The sequence below is a fragment of the Pipistrellus kuhlii genome, unplaced genomic scaffold, assembly GCF_014108245.1.
Source record: "Pipistrellus kuhlii isolate mPipKuh1 unplaced genomic scaffold, mPipKuh1.p scaffold_m20_p_8, whole genome shotgun sequence".
NCBI lineage: Eukaryota > Metazoa > Chordata > Mammalia > Chiroptera > Vespertilionidae > Pipistrellus > Pipistrellus kuhlii.
The window spans coordinates 66,174,796-66,198,199 of NW_023425584.1; the positions used below are offsets into that span (position 1 = coordinate 66,174,796).

Sequence of the window (23,404 nt, forward strand, 5' to 3'; positions counted from 1 at the left end):
CTTTTCCCTCCATTACTTTTTTATAAAAATACATACCAAGTAAATAGTATGTAAATACATATTCCTAATACCTGTGAAGTTCTTAGGTGGAAGAGTCATCAAGTCTGCAGCTTGCCCTCAAATGTTTCAGCAAAATAACACACAAACACACACATATACCTATACACACATTAACTCAAAGGTGACAAAATGTTAACAGTTATTAAAATTAGATGAACAGTATATGGGAGATCACTGTATTGCTTTGCAACTTTTTTGGTGGGTCTGAATTTTTTTTAAATAGCAATTTTAATTGAAAACTACCACAACCGTTACAAATATCTGAAAAAATTAAAGTTAGTCTATAGACTTAATTTACCAGTTTTTGATTGTATTCAAATTTTATTCCCAAGTCTACAGAAATTTAAACAGTAGCATCTGTGCAACAGTCCTCTGGGGCAGACCACCACACACAGATCTTACACACTAAGATAACAGTACCATGTTTGACAAGACTGTTTCTGGGTTCAGTAAACCCGCTTGACAAACCAGCCAACTCAAGATAAATGATTCCAGTTGTAGGACATAGCGAACTTATCACTTAGGGAACATTATAAATAATATTAAAGTGTTACACAGACTTATGAAAGTTCAGTATTTTTCCCAATGACTATACAGACAGGTTCATAATACAGAAACCTGTACATTACAGCATTCTGAGGTTTAGCAAAGCATACGTTATAGATACATTTGCCATACAGTGCAATTCTATTGTATGAGACATGAATATAGTGCAGTTAATTCCAAGAGTTACATTCAAATATATCAACAGTACATTCAAGTACCCGCTATTGAAGAAATACATATTCTTTTTTAATCACTAAGTTGTGCAAATACAACATTTTTAGTGTAGGTGGTGACAGAGCTATAAGGATTCTAAACAATAGAACGTTGAGTTTGTGAAGAATCATCCACCTCTCCGAAGATATGTCCATTGTAAAAGTGAAACATGTTTTGGGCAGAGAGACAGACACAGGCGGTGCTGTACAACTTGTTTTTATTACAAACCATAAATGTAGTTAATCTGTATACTCACAGATGATCAACCAGGATGACTAAAGATAGTAAGCTCTCATCAGGAATTATTTTTCAGGACAAAGTAGTGTCTAAGTGAGCCCCACAATGTTTCACTGAGTTAAGCACAAGCTAGAGTTCCACAGTGTCATTTAAAAATAAGACCTTGGGTTTTGTAGAGGGAATTTAGATAAGAAGTCCAGATCATAGAGTCTCAGAGGGTCTCTTCTGGGCTGTTGGCTTAAAGGAAGAAGATGCTATGGACACTAGTATAAAGACCAAGAGAAGGTAAAAGCAGTTTTATTCAGTAAAACAAAATTTAGAAAACTGATATTGTCAGAAAATTAGCATTTTATATCATCTGAGAGTAAATAATAATGGTGAAATCAGTCTTTTAATTTTTTTTGTTACGATGGTGAATTAACATAAAAACACTATTTGGTAATAACTTAGGATATCAGCTCTGGGAGGGAGGGAAGACCTGACATGCTAAGGAATAATAAAGAACTCATTTATATTGCGTTGAGGTATAACATAAACCCGGATCAGATGTACTGAACAATTTCATTCTTGTAAATCTCATAGCTGCCAGAACAGAGGATACACTATTAAAAAACTGTTCATTTTGGTCCAAGAAATAACTTTCTGATAAAGAGTGCTCATAACACCCTCATACACTTTTCATTCATTAAATCTGGATATGGATAAATTACCAAAACTTTTGTCTCAGGTTAAGATCTTACAATAAGTGAACCTGATAACCTAGCTAATACTGACAATTAAAATAGCTAATCCTGAAACCAGATTAACTATAAGACTTATATCTTTAAGCAGATTTTTAATTTCATATAAATACTAACTGAATCAAAGGCTATATCTCACCAAATTACATCCTTGAAAATGAAAAGCAATGACACATCATCTCTTAAATCAGCTTTCAGAGTTCAAAGAAAAGTTTTTTTAAATTTCCCAATGGGATCTGAAATCAGTTTACTGTCTTCCAAAATTTTCCTAAAAATCACTTTAAAATCTTGCTTCAAAGGCTTAAATTTTTCTTAGAAATTAAACACATTTATAAGTTGTTTAAACCTCTTAAGATTTTAATTTCTGCTTGTTTTCTTACCATTAAATAAAATCAAAATGAAATATTCTGACCAAACAATTAATTGCCAAAAAATCTAACCAAGGAAAGTTTCAGCATTTTTATATTATCAACCATGTTTTTCTGATTTAAAAAAAAATCATTAATTTAAACATAAAGACCTTTGAATGCTGATAGGAATGATAGCAATCCTTTGTATTTTTTAGATCTTTGTGGGGAGTACTTTTTGCATCCCAAAATGTAAACCAGCAAATGAATACGGAAGATGCCTAATATATAAGAATTCACTTATCTCATATCTCATTTGAATTTTATTGACTAGTATGGGCCAATTTGCTTGCTCACTATTTCTGCCATCATTCTCTTCATTAAAGATTTTAAAACCACATTTGTCAAAGACAATTGTCCAAACTTAATGTTTAACAAGTATCTTCCCAAGAGTATATCCATTATATGGTATTGTTCTTATCCAACGGATGGGTAACTTAATAGTATTACTAACAAGGCTCTTTGCTATATTTTTAATGTACTTGTTTTTGACAGAGTTCTTGAGTTTGGGAAAACTTTAATATTCACATAATTAGATGACTCCTTTGAAAGCGCACTCTTTTACACCAAAGTTTGTTTTTACAAGCTATAATCAGAACTGTGATTTGGACAACTTACATATTTAAAAGCCCAAGTGACCATTCAAATGTTCGACTGTCTGACCGATAGCTATGACCACAATGACCACCAGGGGACAGATGCTCAACACAGGAGCTGCTGAGCTGCCGTGACTTGGCAGCTGTAGTTCTTGGGTGACTCACCTGAAACCAGAGAGAGCCCGATTCTGGGGAGTGTCACCTGAGAACCATCCTCTCGCAATCTAGGATCTTTTGGAGAATGTTGGAGAGCCAGTTTTGGCCTGATCCCCATAGTGCAGCCAAGGGACCCCACCTGTGCACTAATCCGTGCACTGGGCCTCTGGTCTCTAATTATAAATTAATACTAAAATGCAAACTTTTCCAAACAGCTTAAGAGTGCTATTTCAATAAAAGAAAAAGAAATGTTATTGTACTCTTGCTCACACATAAAATGTGCATCAGGAAGGTGGGTATACATTAATGGCATATAATTTCTCCATGACCAAACCTAACAAAAACTTCATCTAAAAGTTAAAACCCATAGAAGCCCCATGGTCAATCAATATCACTAGTGGGGGGCCACTTTTAAAAAATTACTAAAAAAAAAATGTTGAGGTTTCCCAATAACTGAGAAGAAAGGGGCACCTTCTTCTTATTTAGTCTTGAGACAAAATTAGGAGAAAACAAAAAAGTCAGCTCCCTGAATAAAGCAGCAAGCAATTTTGAGGGACCATAAAAAAGCTACGGTGTTTTCCTCTTTTAAAAAATATAGACATTTCACACAACACAGAGGTATATGTAACAGGATAGCACACTTCTTTTGTTCCTTGCCTTAGCTTTTTGGTGAGGGCTTTAATGCCCAAGATTCACAACTATAGCCAAGAAAATAAGTTGAGAACAAAACAGAGCTGATAGGAGAAGGCAGGCACATTTACCAAAAGAGAGTTCTGACTATGAATTGTTGTCCAGCCTTTTGCTGCAAGCCTGAGGAGACAGAAAAAATACAAAACTTGGGCAACTGGAGATACAAAGAATTTGCCGCTTTCTAAAGCTTCTGGTTCTGGCCAGAGATTTTGATAGAGTCAATTTTTAAAAACTGTATTTTTAGCTCATACATAGCTCTGGAGCAGGGTTCAGGTTTGGTATGTTTTACACTAAAATGGTTATTATAGATGGGGTAGAAATAATATTAATGATATTTTTCAACAATCTTTTTAAAGAATAATTGGAATTGACAGTATTTGTTAAAATGAGTAATTCCACAAAACAGAAATGCACTGAATTGCAAACTTTTAGAGTTTCAAGCATGAACTAGCACAGGATAAATAGTCATCACTTTTCCTATAACATTGAAACGTTTCAATCTGAAGTTTAAAACATAGCTGCATCATGTTCATAAACTTTCACCTCCACTTAAATTACATTTGCCTAACACATAATGGACAAATCAGCAGAGCCCAGATACATTTTCAAAAGGCTCAAACCACCATGAAAGTTGTAATTTTAGTATTCGTAAACACTTAGAATCTTAAAAATAAAACAGAACAAAATAAAACATACACATATATACATAAACCAGTGCAATGAGAATGTCAGACAAGGGCAGTGTAACCCTGGTTTAAAGAAACCATATTTGTAGCTTAATTATAGCAAATTAACATCTATTATAAAATGATGGTTGAATGTTACATCCAGCATCTGATACATATTTAATACATATGATAAAAACCTGAAAAACCTGAAAAACCAATTCAACAGTAACAATACCATATCAGTAACAAATTCCTACTTTATTTCTATATTGCACATACTTTCACTGTCTACTGTTAAATTTATGTCTTAAGGTAGATAGCAGAGGACTATACCTATTGCCCTTGTAAAAATAATTTACCTTGAATAAATATCCAGAATTTCCTCTCCTGACAAACCAGAGTGAGACTGAATTCATCTTTGTTAGTCCAACACTATTTTAAAGAGAATGGCAAAGGAATTGGAAATGGCAGGTTAAACACAACATTCTTGGTTTATCTACCATTTCAGTTTTGAAAAATATTTATATTTTCAAAGAGTTTGTTTGATCTTCTTTTTTTTTTTAAACTAACATATCCCCTAAAGAGATTAGTCATAACCTTGACTAATCTGAAGCATTGTTTGGAAAGTGGACACAGAAAGCTTATGATGAAATAGTGCATAACACTAATGATATTACATAGGTCACCTGGTTCACATAAAATAACTAGCACCTCCTTCCTGCTCTCAAAGTAAAGAGGCTTAAGAGGCTACATAAAACATGTGTAATTATAGTAAACTGCATTCATAAAGTATTGAGAAATCCATTAGATTAGAGGGTTCCCACATCTAAAGCCTAAGTTCAAGGCTACTATGTAAAAGTGAGCTGAAGATCAAAAGGAGAGGTGGGACACTGGTGTGGGAAGTTTCTTACAGAGGTGTGGGTATATCTTTCAGGGATTCTCCTGCATCCCATCCTTAGTCTCCAGTTCTGCCAACTGCCTCCTAAGGAGATTTACTTTTGCTTGTAATTCCTTATTATATTCAATGATGTTAACCATTTCTTCATATGCTTCATCCAAATACTTGGAGGATCTGTTCCATCGCAGGAAAATACCTATTGAGTCCAGGAAAGGAAAACAGAAGGGAGAAAGATACATAAATGATTAACACTAACGGTGTGGATAATATATAATTCCATGTATTTTTTCACAGTTCACATCTATGTTTTATTATATTCTAAAATACACAAGAATCTCAAGCTACTGAAAGAACACAACTGAACAGACTATTCAAGAAATCACTATTTCTATGTACATGCTCAATCCTCCCACACACATAAACTTATGAAATATTTAGATCAAAGTTCTCTAATATATTCAGGAAAACAAGCTGATAATTTACAATGGCATAAACTTTACAGTTTCATAACAGAAATCGCTCTCCTCACAATTACAGAACTTTATTTAGACCCGTGAGACCTTCTACATGTGTGAAATCACTTTTGCTGAAAATGTAAGTTATAGTAAAAGTAGAATCACAGAAACTTTTTTAAAAGCCTAAACTTCATAAATATCTCCCTCCCTTCCTCCTTTCTTCTCTCCCTCCCTAAATAGGCAGTCTTTCAATTATGCAAGTAATTGCTTCTTTCCCCAAATAAAAATTATGGTTTTATTGTGGACTAAAAGGAGACATTTTCTTTCCTCTGCATAGACCCATGTTAACTATATCATCACAAATTAATGGCTTAAAGATATCCAAGTAAGAAGGAACAAAAACTTTCCAAGTTGGCAACATGTCAGTGGCTGGCAGGTTTACAAATGTTTTATCATTCATTAAAATACATTCCATAAACCAAACTTCAAACTGCCATGGGCCCTAAAGTGTCTTAAAAACAAAACAAAAAGTTTTTATTGATTTCAGGAAGGGAGAGGGAAAGAGGGATACAAGCATCAATGATGAGAGAGAATCATTGATTGACTGCCTCCTGCATGCCCCCTACTGGGGATCAAGCCCACAACCTGGGCATGTGCCCTGATCAGAGACTGAACTGTGATCTGGTTCATGGGTTGATGCTCAACCACTGAGCCATACTGGCTAGGCAAAAGTCTTTCTATATATGTCCAAATGTTTCTCTATATCAGAAAGGTAGAAACTAGGCTTAAAGATTGACTGACTTGTGTTGACTTTTCCATATATATGAGCCCATTTTTAAAATCCTGTTCTTCAATACAGGAATTACTTAATGGTTAACTATAATGTAAATATAAACAGCAGAGAGAGATTTTAAGGCCGAAGAGCAGTCTTATTATAAACTCCATATACCTACCATGAGAAGATTTTATGTAATACAGAATTTCTTCCAGTTCTAAGCTGAGGAGACACTAAACACAAATGGAAACTCTGTTCTTAATAGAGTGATAGGAATTCATACACATAGCAGCAAAGATTTCATCCTATCACTTAATTCCTAAATTCTCAATAAGATTTGGTAAAAACTATCGATAGTTTGGTCATCCAACTCCCAAATTTGGCTTTTCTCCCAAGTAAGCTAGTCTCTCATTTCAGTTATTAAGCATGACAGTGGCTTTAGGTAAATTGTCCCAGAAGTCTTAAACAAGAAGTAGAGTTGAAATCTCCCATTTGAGAGATCACTTATCCTGTACCTGTGACCACCTACAGCAATCAAGAGAGTAAGCAAAGAGAAGTTCTGAGCAGCCTCAAATCCCCTAACGCTCAGGCTTAGAGAACCCCGAGACATTCTGAGGCCATTTCCCCACAATTCTGTTGACACCTTGACAGATAAGATTAGAAGCACAGACTGAGGAAGAAGAAGGCAGCTATTAACAGATGTGCTAAGAACAACCAAGATGTGAAAGCGGACTTCCAGAGAAGTGACAGAAACAGACTTGATCTCCAGCCGAGAGAGTCAAGCAATCTGAGACCCTTTGACACATAAAGAGGGCAAACAGCTGTCCACACATGAATTGTCCTTGAGAGCATGTCAGAACATGGTAGAATAATTGGCATTTATGGAAATTCAGTTCAATTTACCAAACAGCTGCCATGCTTGTGTATATGCCTGATGCTGTTTTATTACAAAGGTGAATAAAGATATACCTTTAAAAAATGATTAAAAATAAGTTAAATGGTATATTTCAGTCTTTCTTTAATGAATGGCTAATATATTTTAGATAAATTTTGGCTACTTTTTTTTTTTTTTTTTTTTTTTTTTTTTTTAAACAGGCTTTGGTATTTAAGAAGATAAGCTTCAGGAGTCTGAAAAAATGAATGCAGGTGAAACACCTCCTTTAGAATAGATTTGAAAATTAAGTATGGATTATTGTTCCACATGAGCAATACATTGATGGATGGCATCTGTATACAGTTAAACCCTAACTAGAAGGGCTAGCTCATTCCCCCTTCAGTAATATTTAATGGAAGAGCCTACCCTAATGACTGCTCAATAAAGGAAACAAAAACCATCTCCTAGGAGCTTACAATTTATTCCTGTCCCAATTATCTACCAACTTTTCTTATACAAAAAGTAATGTACTTTCTCTCATTTCTATTAGGATGGATTCTACCGGGGGGAGGGGGTGATGCTGTGGGGTGTGGAACCCAACAAGAAAGTAACAACTCTTGGCAAAGATGTGAAAAAATGGAAACCCTTGTGCACTGTTGGAGGGATTTTAAAAAGGTGCAACCGTTATGGAATACAGGATAAAGGTTCTTAAAAAAATATTGAGAAAAAAATACACACAGGTCTGAGAGTGAGGTCCACCTTACCATCTTCAAATATCAACAGCATGTCCTCACAGGCAGCTAAAAGCTCATCCTTGACTAATGATAAAAAGTTTGTAAAGGATGCACGGCTTACCCTCCCAGAGCTGAAGACTCTGTGGAGCCACCGAAGGCCAGATGACAAGGTTGTTGGCCTCAAAAAGAGGATTGGTGAATTTACTCAGTTCACTGGGCTGATTGACCCAAGACCACAGAGACATCGTTTTCTGCTGTAGTTTCAACTTACATCTGATCAAGAAAAAAAAAAAAATTGCCATTAGAGCAGTTAATTTATAACAACTATCAAATGCTCCTCCTAATAGGAAAATTTCTGTATGTTAGAAGGTGGAATGCAAGATTTTTAGTAGTGGAATAAAATGCTATAAAATAAAAATATCTTTCAGAAAATTCAGCACTGTAATTCTCAATAACAATAAAATCAGAAGAAGAAAAACTAGAATCTGGTCATGTTATACACAACATTGTTTCTGGGATTGTATTTTAACTCAAAACATCTAAATGGATTAAAAATAAATATTCAATATGTATCTTGATATAAATATAGATCTGATCTCTTCATTTACAATGAGCAGTCTTTACAATATTCCTGAAATTCTGTAATGCTCTATATTGTGGAATAAATTATTAGGGATGAAAAACAAATGGGCACATTTTAACAATTTTGCTAGTAATAAAAAATAATCCACATAATCACAGAGACCTCATGTACCATGTTTCCCTGAAAAATAAGACACCCTCTGAAAATAAGACCTAGCGCAACTTTGGGAGAAAAATTAATATAAGACACTGTCTTATTTTCGGGGAAACAGGGTAGTTCTAGTATTTAATTGCTAGGACATGTTCCCAGGAACCAGGCATGATGAGGATAAGGAACCATTGCACCACTGCTCCCACCAGCCCCCTGCCCCCAAACCCACGACTAGCCAATCACTGAACTTTTTCAGGCTGAGCCCACACCACATAGCTTAAGAATCCTCCTCTATGAAATGGGAATCAGAATGTGAGATAAAATTTATTTATGACCCCTATATTAAATGTAGATCTGAGAGATATTAATAGGTACAAAACCAAGGAAGAATCCATAGTCAAACATATTTAAATGCTGAGTTAAAGTTATATCCATTGCTTTAACAGAGAAAGGCTACAGCAGGAGTAGGAAGACCTGTGCTCTAGCCTGACTTTTGCTGACCAGCTGGCCAGTCCCTGGACAAGTCATTTAACTAATCTGCATATTACCCTCCTATATCTATAAAACTGGATTGAGGGTGCATTTATATGGCTTCTTGCTGATGTAAAATACTATAATTCTATGTAAAGAAATTATAATTTAAAATAGTTACCCAATTTATTCAAAGCTTTTTAATCAGTATATGAACTGATTTTAATCTAATGAAACAAAGTCGTAGGATAGGCTCACAATAAGTATATACTGTATACACTTCACATAATTTATACTAACTGTAATCTCTACCATTTTATAAATAACACTAGAGGCCCAGTGGACAAATTCGTGCACTGGTAGGGTCTGGCCCGCCTAGCCCCAGCCAGCAGATCAGGGCCCGGCCTGTCGGAAGGAAACAGCGGGAGGTTGGCCAGCTAGCCCACCCCAATCAGGCCCGGGCTGGCTGGGGGGAGGCACTGCAGGCAATTGGCAAATGGGCCCCACCCCCGATTGGGGTGAGGGGGCCAACTGGGGGCCAGGCCAGCCATAGGGAGGGGCTGTGGGCAGTAGGCCAATGGGTTTGGTTACGAATGGGATAGGAGGGGCCGATTGGGGGCCAGCAGCATGGGGGAGTGGCCATGGATGGTTGGCCAGCTGGCCCTGGCCCTGATGGGGTGGGGGTGGGGTCAGCGGGGGGGTGGGGAGGGTTGCAGGAGGTTGGTCAGCTGGTTCCACCCCCCTATTGGGGTAAGGGGGGCAATCAGGGTGGGGTTGGCTGGGGGGAGGGGCTGTGGGCCAATTGGGATGGTAGGGGCCTATTGAAGGCGGGGCCAATTGGGAGGAAGGGCCGCATGGGGGGTTGGCCAACTGGTTCCACCCCCAGATTAGGCCGGTTCACTGACTGCAGTGGGCACATAGTAGTCGGTTGTTCTGATCATTATGGCATTCTAGTCACCGGCTTTTTATATATCCAATATTTGGATGAATGCAGAAACAAATCTTTTAGGGAGTGGCCAAAACAACATAAAATGGAATGGCCCCCATGTGAGCAGTGTACCCACCTTTCACTTTCATTGTTGCCCAGAAATGTTCCAAATTGCGAGGCATAAGCATGCTCAAAGAGCATGATGAGGAAATTCTCATTGAATTCAAAAGAACAAGGGAACTGACGAAGTATCTGCCACACACAATCCAAGAAGAGAAGAAATACAGGTGACTCCCACTTCTGCTTACTATTACAATATGCTGACTGTGCACAGCGCTGTTGGAACGGGTGGCCAGCCTACGAGAAAAGAGGGAAATGATAAGGGAAAAGGGAAAAGATAGTCGGACCCTAGAGAGATTCCACATTCTGTTGAGATTATTTCACACAGGTGCAATGAAATTCCTATTAAATGAAACATAATTTTGGTGACTGCTATTTATATTATGATTTCTTGGTTTAAAACAATTTCCAAATTCTTAACCATAAGAACCCAAACTGTTGTTGGAATGCCAAATAAAATAATGAATAAACTTATAAATTTTTGTCTGTGTAATTTGGAGCATAGTCAAGGAACAAAAGCTTTTCAGGTACTAAACAAAGGGCAGTTAACACCTTCTATCTATCCAAAGCATTAATACATAATAAATCCAAATTGTAACTAGAAGGGCCAGAAATTATTTTCTCCAGAGATACTTCCATTCCCAAGATATAGTTAAACATTTATTTTTAGTTACAATTGTTTACTAAGTTACACAATGTACATACATTCACAAATTAACCTGTGCCTTGGAGGATTTCTGCCTAGTTTATGAGGCATTCATTTCAGTTTTCATCCACAGCCTTATGCAATAGCAGTGTTGTGTACTAAGGATAAACAGATGAACTGACCCAAAGAGGTCACTTTATTTTGTTCAAGAAACAAGACACAAAGAAAATGGACCTAAATATCAAAATGTCATACATTATATCTGCACCCACAAACCAGGGTCACAAATCAATTATTCACTGTTCCTCTGCACACAAAATAGCTTTTCTCACCTGCAGCCACTCTCTTTCTATCAAGGCCTCAAAACCACGGATGGTCCTGCTTCTTGGGTCCAAGATGATCTGGGCCAGAGAGGTCACCTGAAGTGTGGAATCAGTTCCTTCTGTCCCATGAATCAATATGGATGCTCCTTCCCTGGTAGGAAAATTCAGAGTACAAATGGGATACTCCCACCATGGTTAATCAAGTCTGCTAATAATAAACATTTACTGAGTACAAAGTCTTATGTATTCTGCACTGTCCCATAGGGTTACAATCTAATAAGGCATATTGAAGAGAGGAAAAAAGTAAAACTCCAGTATGAGTCCCAACTTTCACATGGCAAGAATCCCTTCAAGTTATAACGAATGTTTACAGAATTTTTTTAGCTAAAATTTCTCTACCTTCACAAAAACAAAAGCAGTCTTTAACACACATAGTAGGCACTTACCTTTTCTGCTTTAATAGTTGATTAAAGGCTTTTCTCATCGAACCTAGAAACATACTTAAAATTATTTTTCTTTATCTCTCTGACCTTGATTCTACCTTTTTACTATCAGCTAGCTGACTATAAGTATATCTTCAACAATTGTAATGGGAAACAAGTCTTGAACTGTACTTTGAGAAACAAGAAACAGGAAGAAACATTAAAAAAAATTTTAAAAATAAAACTGTCAATCCAGAAAGGAAGTGGTGATGATACCACGATACTTAGGTATCTGGGACCTCAATATTCTAAAGAGATTGGGATGAAGCATCAAAAACTAAATTAACTATCTCCCTCCTCTCCTTTTTCAATGTCTTATACTGAAATGACAGTGAAGAAAATTTTGCACAAAAAAAGAAAAGAAATTCACCACTTTCTCATAAAAGTTTCATATTTGGTTATTACTGTTAATTGTCTTCCCATGTACATATATACTTTGTATAGCTGCAAGGAAAAGTTATTCATTATTTCCACTTTTGCTATAAACATTTCCCCATGTATCTATGCCATCTTTAGAAGTATTGCATTAATGGTTATTAAATATTCTATTCCGTGATCATCTACAATTTACTTAATTCTATGGTTGGATGTTAAGGCTATAGCCAATTTTTGTTACACTGTGGCTGATGCACTTAGCTTTTTGCCTTTTGCTGAATTGAGTTCTTAATTTGAAAGTAAGACTCCCTGATGTTCACTTATGGCAAGGCTAACAACTTCATTTGTAGTATGAAATCTAATGAGTAGCCTGAAAAAGGTATGAGCAAATATTTTAAGACTTCTGATATATATTGAATATATATCTTATTACCTGTGGTATATTCTGAATTTAATTTACTTAACTTAAGGTCAATTTTTACATTTTTAGTAATTAAATATAAGGGCGTGCCCAAACCGGTTTGGCTCCGTGGATGAAGCATCGGTCTGCGAACTAAAAGGTCCCAGGTTCGATTCCAGTCAGGGGCATGTGCATTGGTCGCGGGCACATCCCCGACAGGGAGTGTGCAGGAGGCAGCTGGTCGATGTTTCTCTCTCATCGACGTTTCTGGCTCTTTATCCCTCTCCCTTCCTCTCTGTGGAAAATCAATAAAATATATTTAAAAAAAAAATAAATAAATAAATATAAGGGTGGATTTTTATGGTGTTAAAGTACAAGCTAATATATATCAGAAAAGGGAAATGAAACATTGCAAAATAACCAAAATCTTCAACTTTCCTAAGAGTGTGGAGGTTTCTAAGCAGTTTAAGGCAGCAGCTCAAACTAAACAAAGGTGGAAATAATACTGTTCTGCACCTAGACCTGCATCATCTCATTATTATGGCTGAAAACTTGGACAAACGGTGGTAAGTAACTATTACAATTCATGTTTCATAAGAAAACAGGAGCCTCTGTATTTATCATGAAAGGGGAAATCTTTTAAATTTATGCTAAAAAGAAACAAAACCCTTAATATATGCACCTCATTATTCTGTTTTTTTTTTTTTTTTAATTTCCTATATTTTATTAGATAAATGAGCTTCGTCTAAAATAAAAGAACAGCCCTGACTTGTTTGGCTCAGTGGATAGAGCGTTGTCCTGCAGACTGAAGGGTCCCAGGTTCGATTCCAGTCAAGGGCATGTGCCTTGGTTGCCGGCACATCCCCACTAGGGGGTGTGCAGAAGGCAGTAGATCGATGTTTCTCTCTCATTGATGTTTCTAACTGTCTATCCTTCTCCCTTCTCCCTCCCTGTAAAAACATCAATTATATATATATACACACACACACACACACACACACACACACACACACATATATATATATATATATATATATATATATATATTTATATATTTATATTTATGTGTGTGTGTGTGTGTGTGTGTGTGTGTGTATCAGTGACAGCTTGGGAATCCTGACTTCAAGCCCATTCTTGGTTCTGTCACTAACTTACCACGTGATTTTAAGTAACCCATTCTATAATCAATTTCTCACTAACCATAAAAAATTACATATATCGTTCCCTACTTTGGAAGCATCAATAAAACAAATTAGATTCTCAAAGAAAAGTGCCATCCAACTATGTGGTGGCAATACTTATACCTACCTAGTGTTTGAGTGGGAATCCCCTTCTTAAAAAGGGCATGCTAAGCTTCTGCCACAACTTATACCAGCCTTCTGCCTCTGTTCAAGTCTTCTGCCTCAAGACTCAAGGATTAGCAACCTTCAACTGATTGAATAAACTAAAATCACTTCATATACTTCACATCACTACCATCAGGTTTTCTCAACTTGAGATCCTGATATAACTGCACACATCGAGTAGTTTGTAATAAGATACCTGAGATTAGAAAGGATTATTTTACTCTGTAACAAAATCATATGCTTCCTTTCATTGTTATTTGAAAAGTAAGAAGCTAAGTTTGGCCCTCTGAGAAGACATAGAAAAACTTTTCTTTCTCACAATTTCAGAAAAGGAAAATTAGTAGATTAATAATTTAAGGACTATATAGAAAAAAGATAGGTCTTTGGTACTTAAAAAACTTGTGTTATCAAAGACATATATGTAGATGGTTCACAATTCATTCAACGAATATTAATTATCAACTACATGACAAACTCTATGCACATACTTCATTGATAACTGAATGCCATTGACTATCTTATATAGTAATTTATAAAATGAACATAAGATATAGAATAGTCCCAAACTTTGTTAAACTTCACTTTATTGCACTTTGCAAATACTGCATTTTTTACAAATTGAAGGTAAGACCTCTACCAGCATAAAGATTACAATTCACTGAAGGCTCAAATGATGGTTAATTTTTTTTTTGAAAAAAATATTTTTTAATTAAGGTAGACATTTTTTTTTAAAAAAGAATACTATTACACATTTAAAAGACTACAGTAGAGATAAATGTAACTTTTAAATGCATAGAGAAACAAAAAATTTATGTGACTTGCTTTATTGAGATAGTATATGCTTTATTGCAGTGGTCTGGAACCAAACCCACAATATCTCCGAAGCACATGTTAATATATAAACATGTCTGGATAAAAGCAAAGTCTAGTGAGCAGTGCAGGTCCCATTCTGGAGCAATGAAAAGTACTTTACCTGTCGATACATTGAGCCACTAGACAGGCAGTTGTCAGAATCTCTTTGATGTGTGTCAGCCAGTTGGAAGACTCCAATTTACTGAGCCATCGGTCCATGTTATGAGTTTGGTCATTACAAGCTTCCACAAGTTTGACTAAGCTCTCCTGAAGAATGTGATACCTTTCAAATATGAGGAAAAGAAAAATACAACAAAACAAAAACAATGAAGGAAGAAACGAAACCAAAAACTCAGCCTCCAATTAATCCAAGAGCAAAAGTAGTTCAAATACTATAAAAATATTAACCTTGCTATACAATAACCTAAGGATTAAATAATGAAAAGTTAATATTTCAACATGATTGCAAAGATGCTTTAAGTGCCTATGAAGTAACCTTTCCTCATCGGAGTAGATTAAACACAAGTCGAAGAGCTGAATTATCTGATTGGGGAGAGAGCCAGGTCAGATACTGCACTTCTGAAATGTGCAATCCTACTCTAAAGGGTCTACCAGGAACTATCAGCAAGGATGCCTAAAGCCAGCTCCGACTCCCACCCACCTACCCAGAAGTACCTATAAACCACTAATTGCAAGCATAAACAAGAGAGGTGGAGGAAACAGGGTGTGAAAATAGGTGGTATGGGGGAAATTAAATGTCTAAAGTATTTTGACTAGGAAAATACAATTATCCATAGCCTATCTGGATAAGTTTGTGACCACTGATCTATAAAAAGAGGAGCAGGCCTTGGGGGGGGGGATGAAATTTCAGAGCTGACTTGCAGAAACAGTGCTATTTGACTAAAACTCACCTGTGGGCATCCAAGGCAAGTTTTCTATTCATCTTACAAAACACAAAGACAGGCTGGCCAGTCAATTTTGGACTCTTAATGTTTAGATTCATTTGAAAACTTGTAATTTTTGAACAGCTAAGGGTTCACCCATTCTAATTAGCTTCAAATAAGAGCCCATTACTGTCTCCAGAATCTTTTACCTCTCAATAGACTTATGAATCCGCCTCCACTGGGGATAATGAGCTTCTTGCTCAAAGCCGCCTCCTTTGGCTCTAGCTTGCTGAGCTACATTTAGGGATCGAGTATCAATGATGTAGCCACGCTTTCCTGCTCTGAGGGTAGCATTTATCAGCTTCTCATCTTCTTTGCACCGTCTCCCATTTGTGCCAGTCAGTGGCTGACCACTTCGCATAATTACCTAGAATCATAATAAAATTTAAAACTTAAGCCCTAGCTGGGTAGCTAAGTTGATTAGAGAATCATCCCACTACAAGGTCACATGTTCCATCCCCAGTCAGGACACATACAAGAATCATAAATAAGCAGACAAGAAGTCAATGTAATTTTTCTCTCCTTTTCTTTCTCAAACACAAAAAACTTAATAGTAGCTGCATTTAACGTTTTTGAAACCAGAAGTAAATTAGCTAGCTTAAGAGTATTTCAAAAACAACTGGAGATGGATCTGATCCTAAAATAAAGATACATTTCTATTTATTGATAAAGTTAGTAACTGTAAAAAAATAAGCCTTGCACTTTCAAATGATTTTTTCTCCCATTATTTCAAAATACTTTCACATAATAAATTTTAGTTCCTTTTTAAGATGAGGTATTGTAATTCATTTAATCTAAGTAATTACCCAGTTGATCTAGCCTTGTAATGAGGATAATAATGGCCTATACACCAATAAACTTTTGCTTCAACTACCTAAACTTAGGGTTGGCAAGAATTATAAAGAATAAGGCATCAATTGCAAAAATAAATAAATAAAGTTTACTCATTATTCTTGTTTTTGGAATCATTTTCAATATCTTGAAAGCTGCTTGGTATTATTTATCCTCCAGTGGCCCTCTTCAATCCTTTTCAGTATTCCAGGACTTAACCATTTGTATCCAAATATTATTAACTATATATTTTAAAGGTTTGCTTTTGAAACTTTTCTCAGGAAATCAATAACTATTACACAGATCTCTATCTGGTGAGTTATTTCAACTTTACCCTCTTGTATACTTGTTATTTTAATTACCCTGAAATTTAACATGATTAAGAAAGGTCATCCACTGGATGACAATAGCTCTCAGATGGCACTTACTATGTAAATGGGCACTCAATATATTTTACATCAATTATTAAAATACTTTGAAATGAACCCTAGTAAAAACAGATCTACTATTAAGCAAGCAGAATAGACAGCCTGATGCAAAAATAACAGATTTTTAGAAATCTTTTTATCCTAAATATCCGTGTTTGACTTAATACTAGGGGAAAAGAAAAATAGGTGGTAATAATTTATCCACTAATTTACTATTGGTCTCAAAATGAAGCTGTTCATTGACTGAGAGAAAGTAGAGGACAGAAATGGGATTTAGAAAATATCTACGAAACAAATACACCACAAGCACTTGCCAATTCAATTCCTGATGCCCATGTTTACTTATTGTAACAAATGACATGTGCCACTGTTCTCCCTTTTGAAAATAAAAATGTCTGCTCAATTTACCAGTATCTTACCATTATTCTGATCAAATAAATTTATTTTTCTGCCTGAGAACATTAATTTAAATAGCACATGAACATTATTAGTTCCCTTTGTATGGAGTCCTGAGGATAAACCTAGCTGGGCTAAGTTTATTCTTAGGTATTTTAATTTTTTTGTGCAATAGTAAATGGGATTGTTGTTTTAATCTCTCTTCTGTAAGTTCACTCACTATTGGTGTATAAAAATACCATAGATTTCTTGGCATTAACTTTGTATCCTGCTACATTGTCGAATTCATTTATTAAATCTAATAATTTTTTGATGGAATCTTTAGGGTTTTCTATGCACAATTTCATGTCATCTGTGAATAAGGACAGTTTTACTTCTTTTCCAATTTGGATGCCATTTATTTCTTCTTCTTGTCCGATTGCTGTGGCTAGAACTTCCAGTACTACCGTATTTTTCGGACCATAAGACGCACTTTTTTTCCCCCAGAAGTGGGGGGAAAAAGTCCCTGCGTCTTATGGTCCAAATATAGCCTACACATATACTTTTTAAAAAAAGTTTTTTTACTTGCCCGGCTCTGTGTGGTCTCTGTGTGCTTGCCCGGCTCTAAAATGGTTCTAAATGCTGCTGTTTACTTTACAGGGTTGATTACATGTGTTTATGACTGTGATGTTGTGTTTTAATGCACATAAAATATTTTCGGACACTATTTGTTTCAGAATCTTTTTTTCTTCATTTCCCTTCTCTAAAAACTGGTGCGTCTTATGGTCCGGAGCGTCTTATGGTCCGAAAAATATGGTATGTTGAACAGGAGTGGTAAAAGCGGGCATCCCTGTCTTGTCCCTGTTCTTAAGGGAAATGGTTTTAGTTTTTGCCCATTGAGTATGATGTTGGCTATATGTTTGTCATATAAGGCTTTTATTATGTTGAGGTATGATCTGTCTACTCCCACTCTGTTGAGTGTTTTTATCAGAAAAGGGTGTTGGATTTTGTCAAATGTCTTTTCTGCATCAATTGATATGATTATGTGATTTTTTTCTCTCAATTTGTTTATGTGAAGTATCACATTTATTGATTTTTGGATATTGTACCAGCCTTGCATCCCTGGAATAAATCCCACTTGGTCATGGTGTATAATCTTTCTAATGTAATGCTACATCCAGTTTGCTAGAATTTTGTTGAGGATTTTAGCATTTATGTTCATCAGGGATGTTGGCCTGTAATTCTTTTTCGTTGTGATGTCTTTATCTGGTTTTGGGGTTATGGGAATGCCGGCTTCATAGAAAGAGCTTAGAAATCTGCCTTCCTCTTGAAGTTTTTGGAATAGTCTGAGAAGGATTGGTTTTAGTTCTTTGAATGTTCAGTAAAACTCCCCTGTTAAAGTCATCTGGTCTAGGGCTTTTGTTTGCTGGAAGCTTTTTGATTACTGTTTCAATTTCATCAGTAGTTATTGGTCTATTTAGATTTTTTTGATTCTTCCAGATTGAATTTTGGAAGCTTGTATTTTTCTAGGAATGTGTCCATTTTGTAGAGATTGTCCAGTTTGTTGGAGTAGAGTTGTTTATAGTATTTTTTTTTTAAATGAACAAGGCAATTTATTAACCCAACATTTATTCTAATGCTTCTTGTTGGCAGCTGCCACCTGCCCTGCGATTCTGTCCAGATCTCTCTGTCCCTGAGGTGTCAATTTGCGGCCCCCATCCTGATCCTTCTCCACCATTTTCAGCCCCTCCAGGGCTTGGAGGATTCTGTGGGCCACGCTTTTAGAGCCTCTGCTGAAGTGGCTGGGCATGACACCGTTTCTCTGTCGTCCTCCATAGATCTTGGTCATAGAGCCTGCCTCCCCGAAGGTACAGGTGCCGCACTGTGGAAGCAGTTCGTCTTTAGAACCAATTCTCATCGTAGGGAGCAAGCTCTTTGTGCTTGGCTAGCTTCACAGTGTCCACCCATTCAGGGACTTTCAGCTTTCCAGACTTTTTGAGGAAGGCTGCTAAAGCTCTGACGAACTCCTGCTGGTTCACGTCTTTTACAGTAACTCCGGGCATCGTGCGGCCTCCACGCTGCCAGCCAGGGGAAAAGCCATAGTATTTTTATTTTTTATTTTTTTATAATCCTTGTATATCTGTAAGGTCAGTTGTCACTTCAGCTCTTTCATTTTTGATTTTGTTTATTTAGGTCCTCTCTCTTTGTTTCTTGGTGAGTCTGGCTAGAGGTTCATTAATCTTGTTTATCTTTTCAAAGAACCAGCTCTTGGTTTCATTGATCTTTTGTATTTTTTTTTTTTTTTTGTCTCTATGTCATTTATTTATGCTCTGATATTTATTTATTTATTTACTTTTTTTTTGCTTTCTTTATTGATTAAGGCATCACATATCTAAGGAAGTAAAAGACCTGTACTCTGAAAATTACAGGACATTGGAAAAAAGAGATAAAGGAAGACATAAACAGATGGAAGAACATACCGTGTTCATGGATTAGTGGAATCAACATCATTAAAATTTCTACACTACCCAAAGCAATCTATAGATTCAATGCACTCCCCATTAAAATACCAACAGCATATTTCACAGACCTAAAACAAATTCTCCAAAAATTCATCTGGAATAAAAAAAGACCCCAAATAGCTGCAGTGATCCTGAGAAAGAACAAAGTAGGAGGGATCTCAATACCAGATATCAAGCTGTATTATAAAACCACTGTTCTCAAAATGCTTGGTACTGGCACAAGAACAGACAGATAGACCAATGGAATAGGACCAATGGAATAGACTAGAGAACCCAGAAATCAACCCAAGCCATTATGCTCAATTAATATTTGACAAAGGAAGCAAGAACATACAATGGAGTCAAGACAGTCTCTTCAATAAATGGTGCTGGGAAATTTGGTCAGATACATGCAAAAAAAAATGTAACTAGACCACCAACTTACACCATACACATAAAATAAACTCAAAATGGATAAAGGACTTAAACGTAAGACTGGAAAATTAGAGGAATACACAGGCAGCAAAATCTCATATATATGCCAAAGCAGTATCTTCACCTATACAGTTCCTAGGGCCATGGATACTAAAGAGAAAATAAACAAATGGGACTATATCAAAATAAAAAGCTTCTGCACAGCAAAAGAAACCATCAACAAAACAAGAAAGCCCACTACATGGGAGAACATATTTGCCAACGTTATCTCGCTAAGGATTTAACATTCGACATTTAAAGGGAACTCATATAACTTAACAAAAGAAAGATAAACAACCCAATCAAAAAATGGGCAACGAACCTAAATAGATACTTTTTGAAAGAAGACAGAAGGAAGGCCAAGAGACATGAAAACATGCTCAAAGTCACTAATTATCCGAGAGATGCAAATCAAAATGTCAATGAGGTACCACTCACTCCTGTCAGAATGGTATCATCATGTTCTCTCATTTCATTGATGTTTCTATCTCTCTCTTCTTCTCCCCTCCTATCTAAAATCAATAAAAATATATTTAAAAAATAAAAAAAGGAGAAAGCCCTGGCTGGTATTACAAGGTTGGTTGAGTGTTGTCCCATGCACCAAAAAGTTCTATTCCAGGTCAAGACACAACAAACGACAAGTGCTGGCGAGGGTGCAGAATAAAAGGAACCCTTATGCACTGCTGGTGGGAATGCACACTGGTGTAGCCACTGTGGAGAACAGTATGGAGTTTCCTCAAAAAACTAAAAATAGAACTTCCATTTGACCCAGTGATCACACTTCGAGGAATATATCCCAAGAAACTAGAAAGACCAATCAAAAAGGATATATGCACACCTATGTTCATAGCAGCACAATTTACAATAGCTAAGATTTGGAAACAGCCTAAGTGCCCATCAGCATAAATGGATAAAAACCTGTGGTACATCTACACAATGGAATACTATGCTATCTTAAAAAGGAAGGAACTTCTACCATTTGCAACATCATGGATGGAGCTGGAGAGCATTATTTCCCAGTCAGAGGAAGATTAATATCACATGATCTCACTCATTTGTGGAATATAATGAACAACATAAACTGGAGAATAAAAACAGATCCAGAGACAGAGAAACATCGATCATACTGTCAAACCTCAGAGTGAAAGTAGGGGAGCATGGGTGTAAGGGGGAGAGATCAACCAAAGGACTTGTATGCAGGCATATAAGCATAATCAATGTATGCAGACAAGAGGGGGTGAAGGTGAGGGCATGATTGGGGGGAGTGGAGGGGCATTGGAGGGATAAGGACACATATGTAATACCTTAATCAACAAAAATAAAAATAAAAACTAACTGGGCTTTTCTAAGGTTGAGCAGCATCACAGAAATAATTCAAAGTCATATACTGATCACAGAAAACACTCTAGTACTCCCGATTCCCTGAATTTTAAATGAAGGAAGTCCTAGCAGGAGTGACTAACCACTTCAATGGACAGGTACACAGAGAAGAAAACCATTTCTAAGAAAAAATCCTCAAACCAAGTCTTTCAGTAGACAAAGCAGCAATACTGTACACTTACCATTTCATTTTTTTTATGATAATAGCTGAGTACCGGGAAGCGTCCTCCATGTCGAAATGTAGCCACCTTCCGAAGAGCTTCATCATCAATGGATTTCGGCACTATGACAATTGGTGGGTAAGAGGGGCATACCGCAAATTCCTTATTAACATAGCTTAACCTCCAGTCACTGGTCTGAAAAATACATAATATTTCAGAGCTAGTATTTCAGTGTCACAAAATAATCTGAAAACGATTAAAGGACCCTAGAGATCAACTTTTATACAATGAAGAAGCCACCTCAGAAATTTAATAGAAAGATATCTATTAATACTTAGATACTTCCAGAGAAAACGAGCTCCATTCTTTAGTTAGCTTTCTGCAATGCTATGTATCCCCAGTTCCTAGAAAGTTCTTCCTTATATTTAGCAACATTTGATGCTCTACTTCCTCTATTGGTTTTTACCATGATTTCAGTATAAGTTCCCTATCTTATATGACATCCCAGCAAATGTGACAGACAGTTGTTTCTCCCTTTGTTTTTTATTCTCCACGCTAAATATATTAAGTATATCCATGACTATCAGGGTCAACACATCATCTCATTCATCCTTTTCTGGGTAACATTAACAAGTTAATGGTACACTTAAAGTATAGCAACAGAAAGACTTGAATACTTTGTACGATGCTGAACCAGAATAGGTGAGACTAGAGTTACTACTTACTTCAAATCCCTTGTTCCTTTCTATTGTTTAAAAAAAGAAGAGCCCTAGCTGGTTTGGCTCAATGGATAGAGCATCAGCCTGTGGACTGAAGGGTCTGAAGGGTCCGAGCTTCAATTTCAGTCAAGGGCACATGCTTGGGCTGTGGGCTCGATCCCCAGTATGGGGCATGCAGGAGGCAGCCAATCGATGATTCTCTCCTATCATTGATGTTTCTATCTCTCTCTTCTTCTTCCTTCCTATCTGAAATCAATAAAAATATATTTAAAAAATAAAAAGGAGAAAGTCCTGGCTGGTGTTGCTCAGTTGGTTGAGTGTTGTCCCATGCACCAAAAAGTTCTATTCCTGCAGAAACCGGTTTGGCTCAGTGGATAGAGCATCGGTCTGTGGACTGAAAGGTCCCAGGTTCGATTCTGGTCAAGGGCATGTACATTGGTTGCGGGCACATTCCTGGTAGGGGGTGTGCAGGAGGCAGTTGGTCGATGTTTCTCTCTCATCGACGTTTCTAGCTCTCTATCCCTCTTCCTTCCTCTCTGTGGAAAATCAATAAAATATATATATATAAAAGTTCTATTCCTGGTCAGGATATATGCCCAAATTGTAGGCGCAATCTCCAGTAGGGGCATGCAGGAGGCAGCCGAATGATGTTTCTCTCTCATAGATGTTTCTCTTTCCCTCTCCATTCCTCTCTCTCTCTCTCTCTAAAACAAATCAATAAAAACGTATTTTTAAAGAAATTAAAAAGGAGAAACACTGAACCTAGGATGCTGAGTTCAGTGTTATGAGAAAAGGCATGAGTAAATCAAATGTACCTCATTACTCATCAAAACGAAATAAAGTAAAGTATTGGGTTATTTCTCAAC

General features: G+C 36.5%; 1 protein-coding gene and 1 pseudogene across 1 annotated transcript in view; both read right to left on the reverse strand.

Moving 5' to 3' along the window:
• Positions 1-349: 349 nt before the first annotated feature.
• Positions 350-23,404, reverse strand: part of MTMR9 (myotubularin related protein 9) — a 35,042-nt gene continuing 11,987 nt past the window's right edge. The window contains exons 4-10 of the mRNA XM_036423847.2: positions 21,841-22,014; positions 15,819-16,036; positions 14,847-15,008; positions 11,280-11,421; positions 10,318-10,538; positions 8,171-8,322; positions 350-5,407 (exon numbers count right to left, since the gene is read on the reverse strand). Of these exons, the coding sequence (XP_036279740.1) occupies positions 5,244-5,407; positions 8,171-8,322; positions 10,318-10,538; positions 11,280-11,421; positions 14,847-15,008; positions 15,819-16,036; positions 21,841-22,014 (1,233 nt within the window). The 3' untranslated portion in view covers positions 350-5,243. The remainder of the gene's footprint in view (positions 5,408-8,170; positions 8,323-10,317; positions 10,539-11,279; positions 11,422-14,846; positions 15,009-15,818; positions 16,037-21,840; positions 22,015-23,404) is intronic.
• LOC118710988 lies at positions 18,927-19,381 on the reverse strand (annotated as a pseudogene).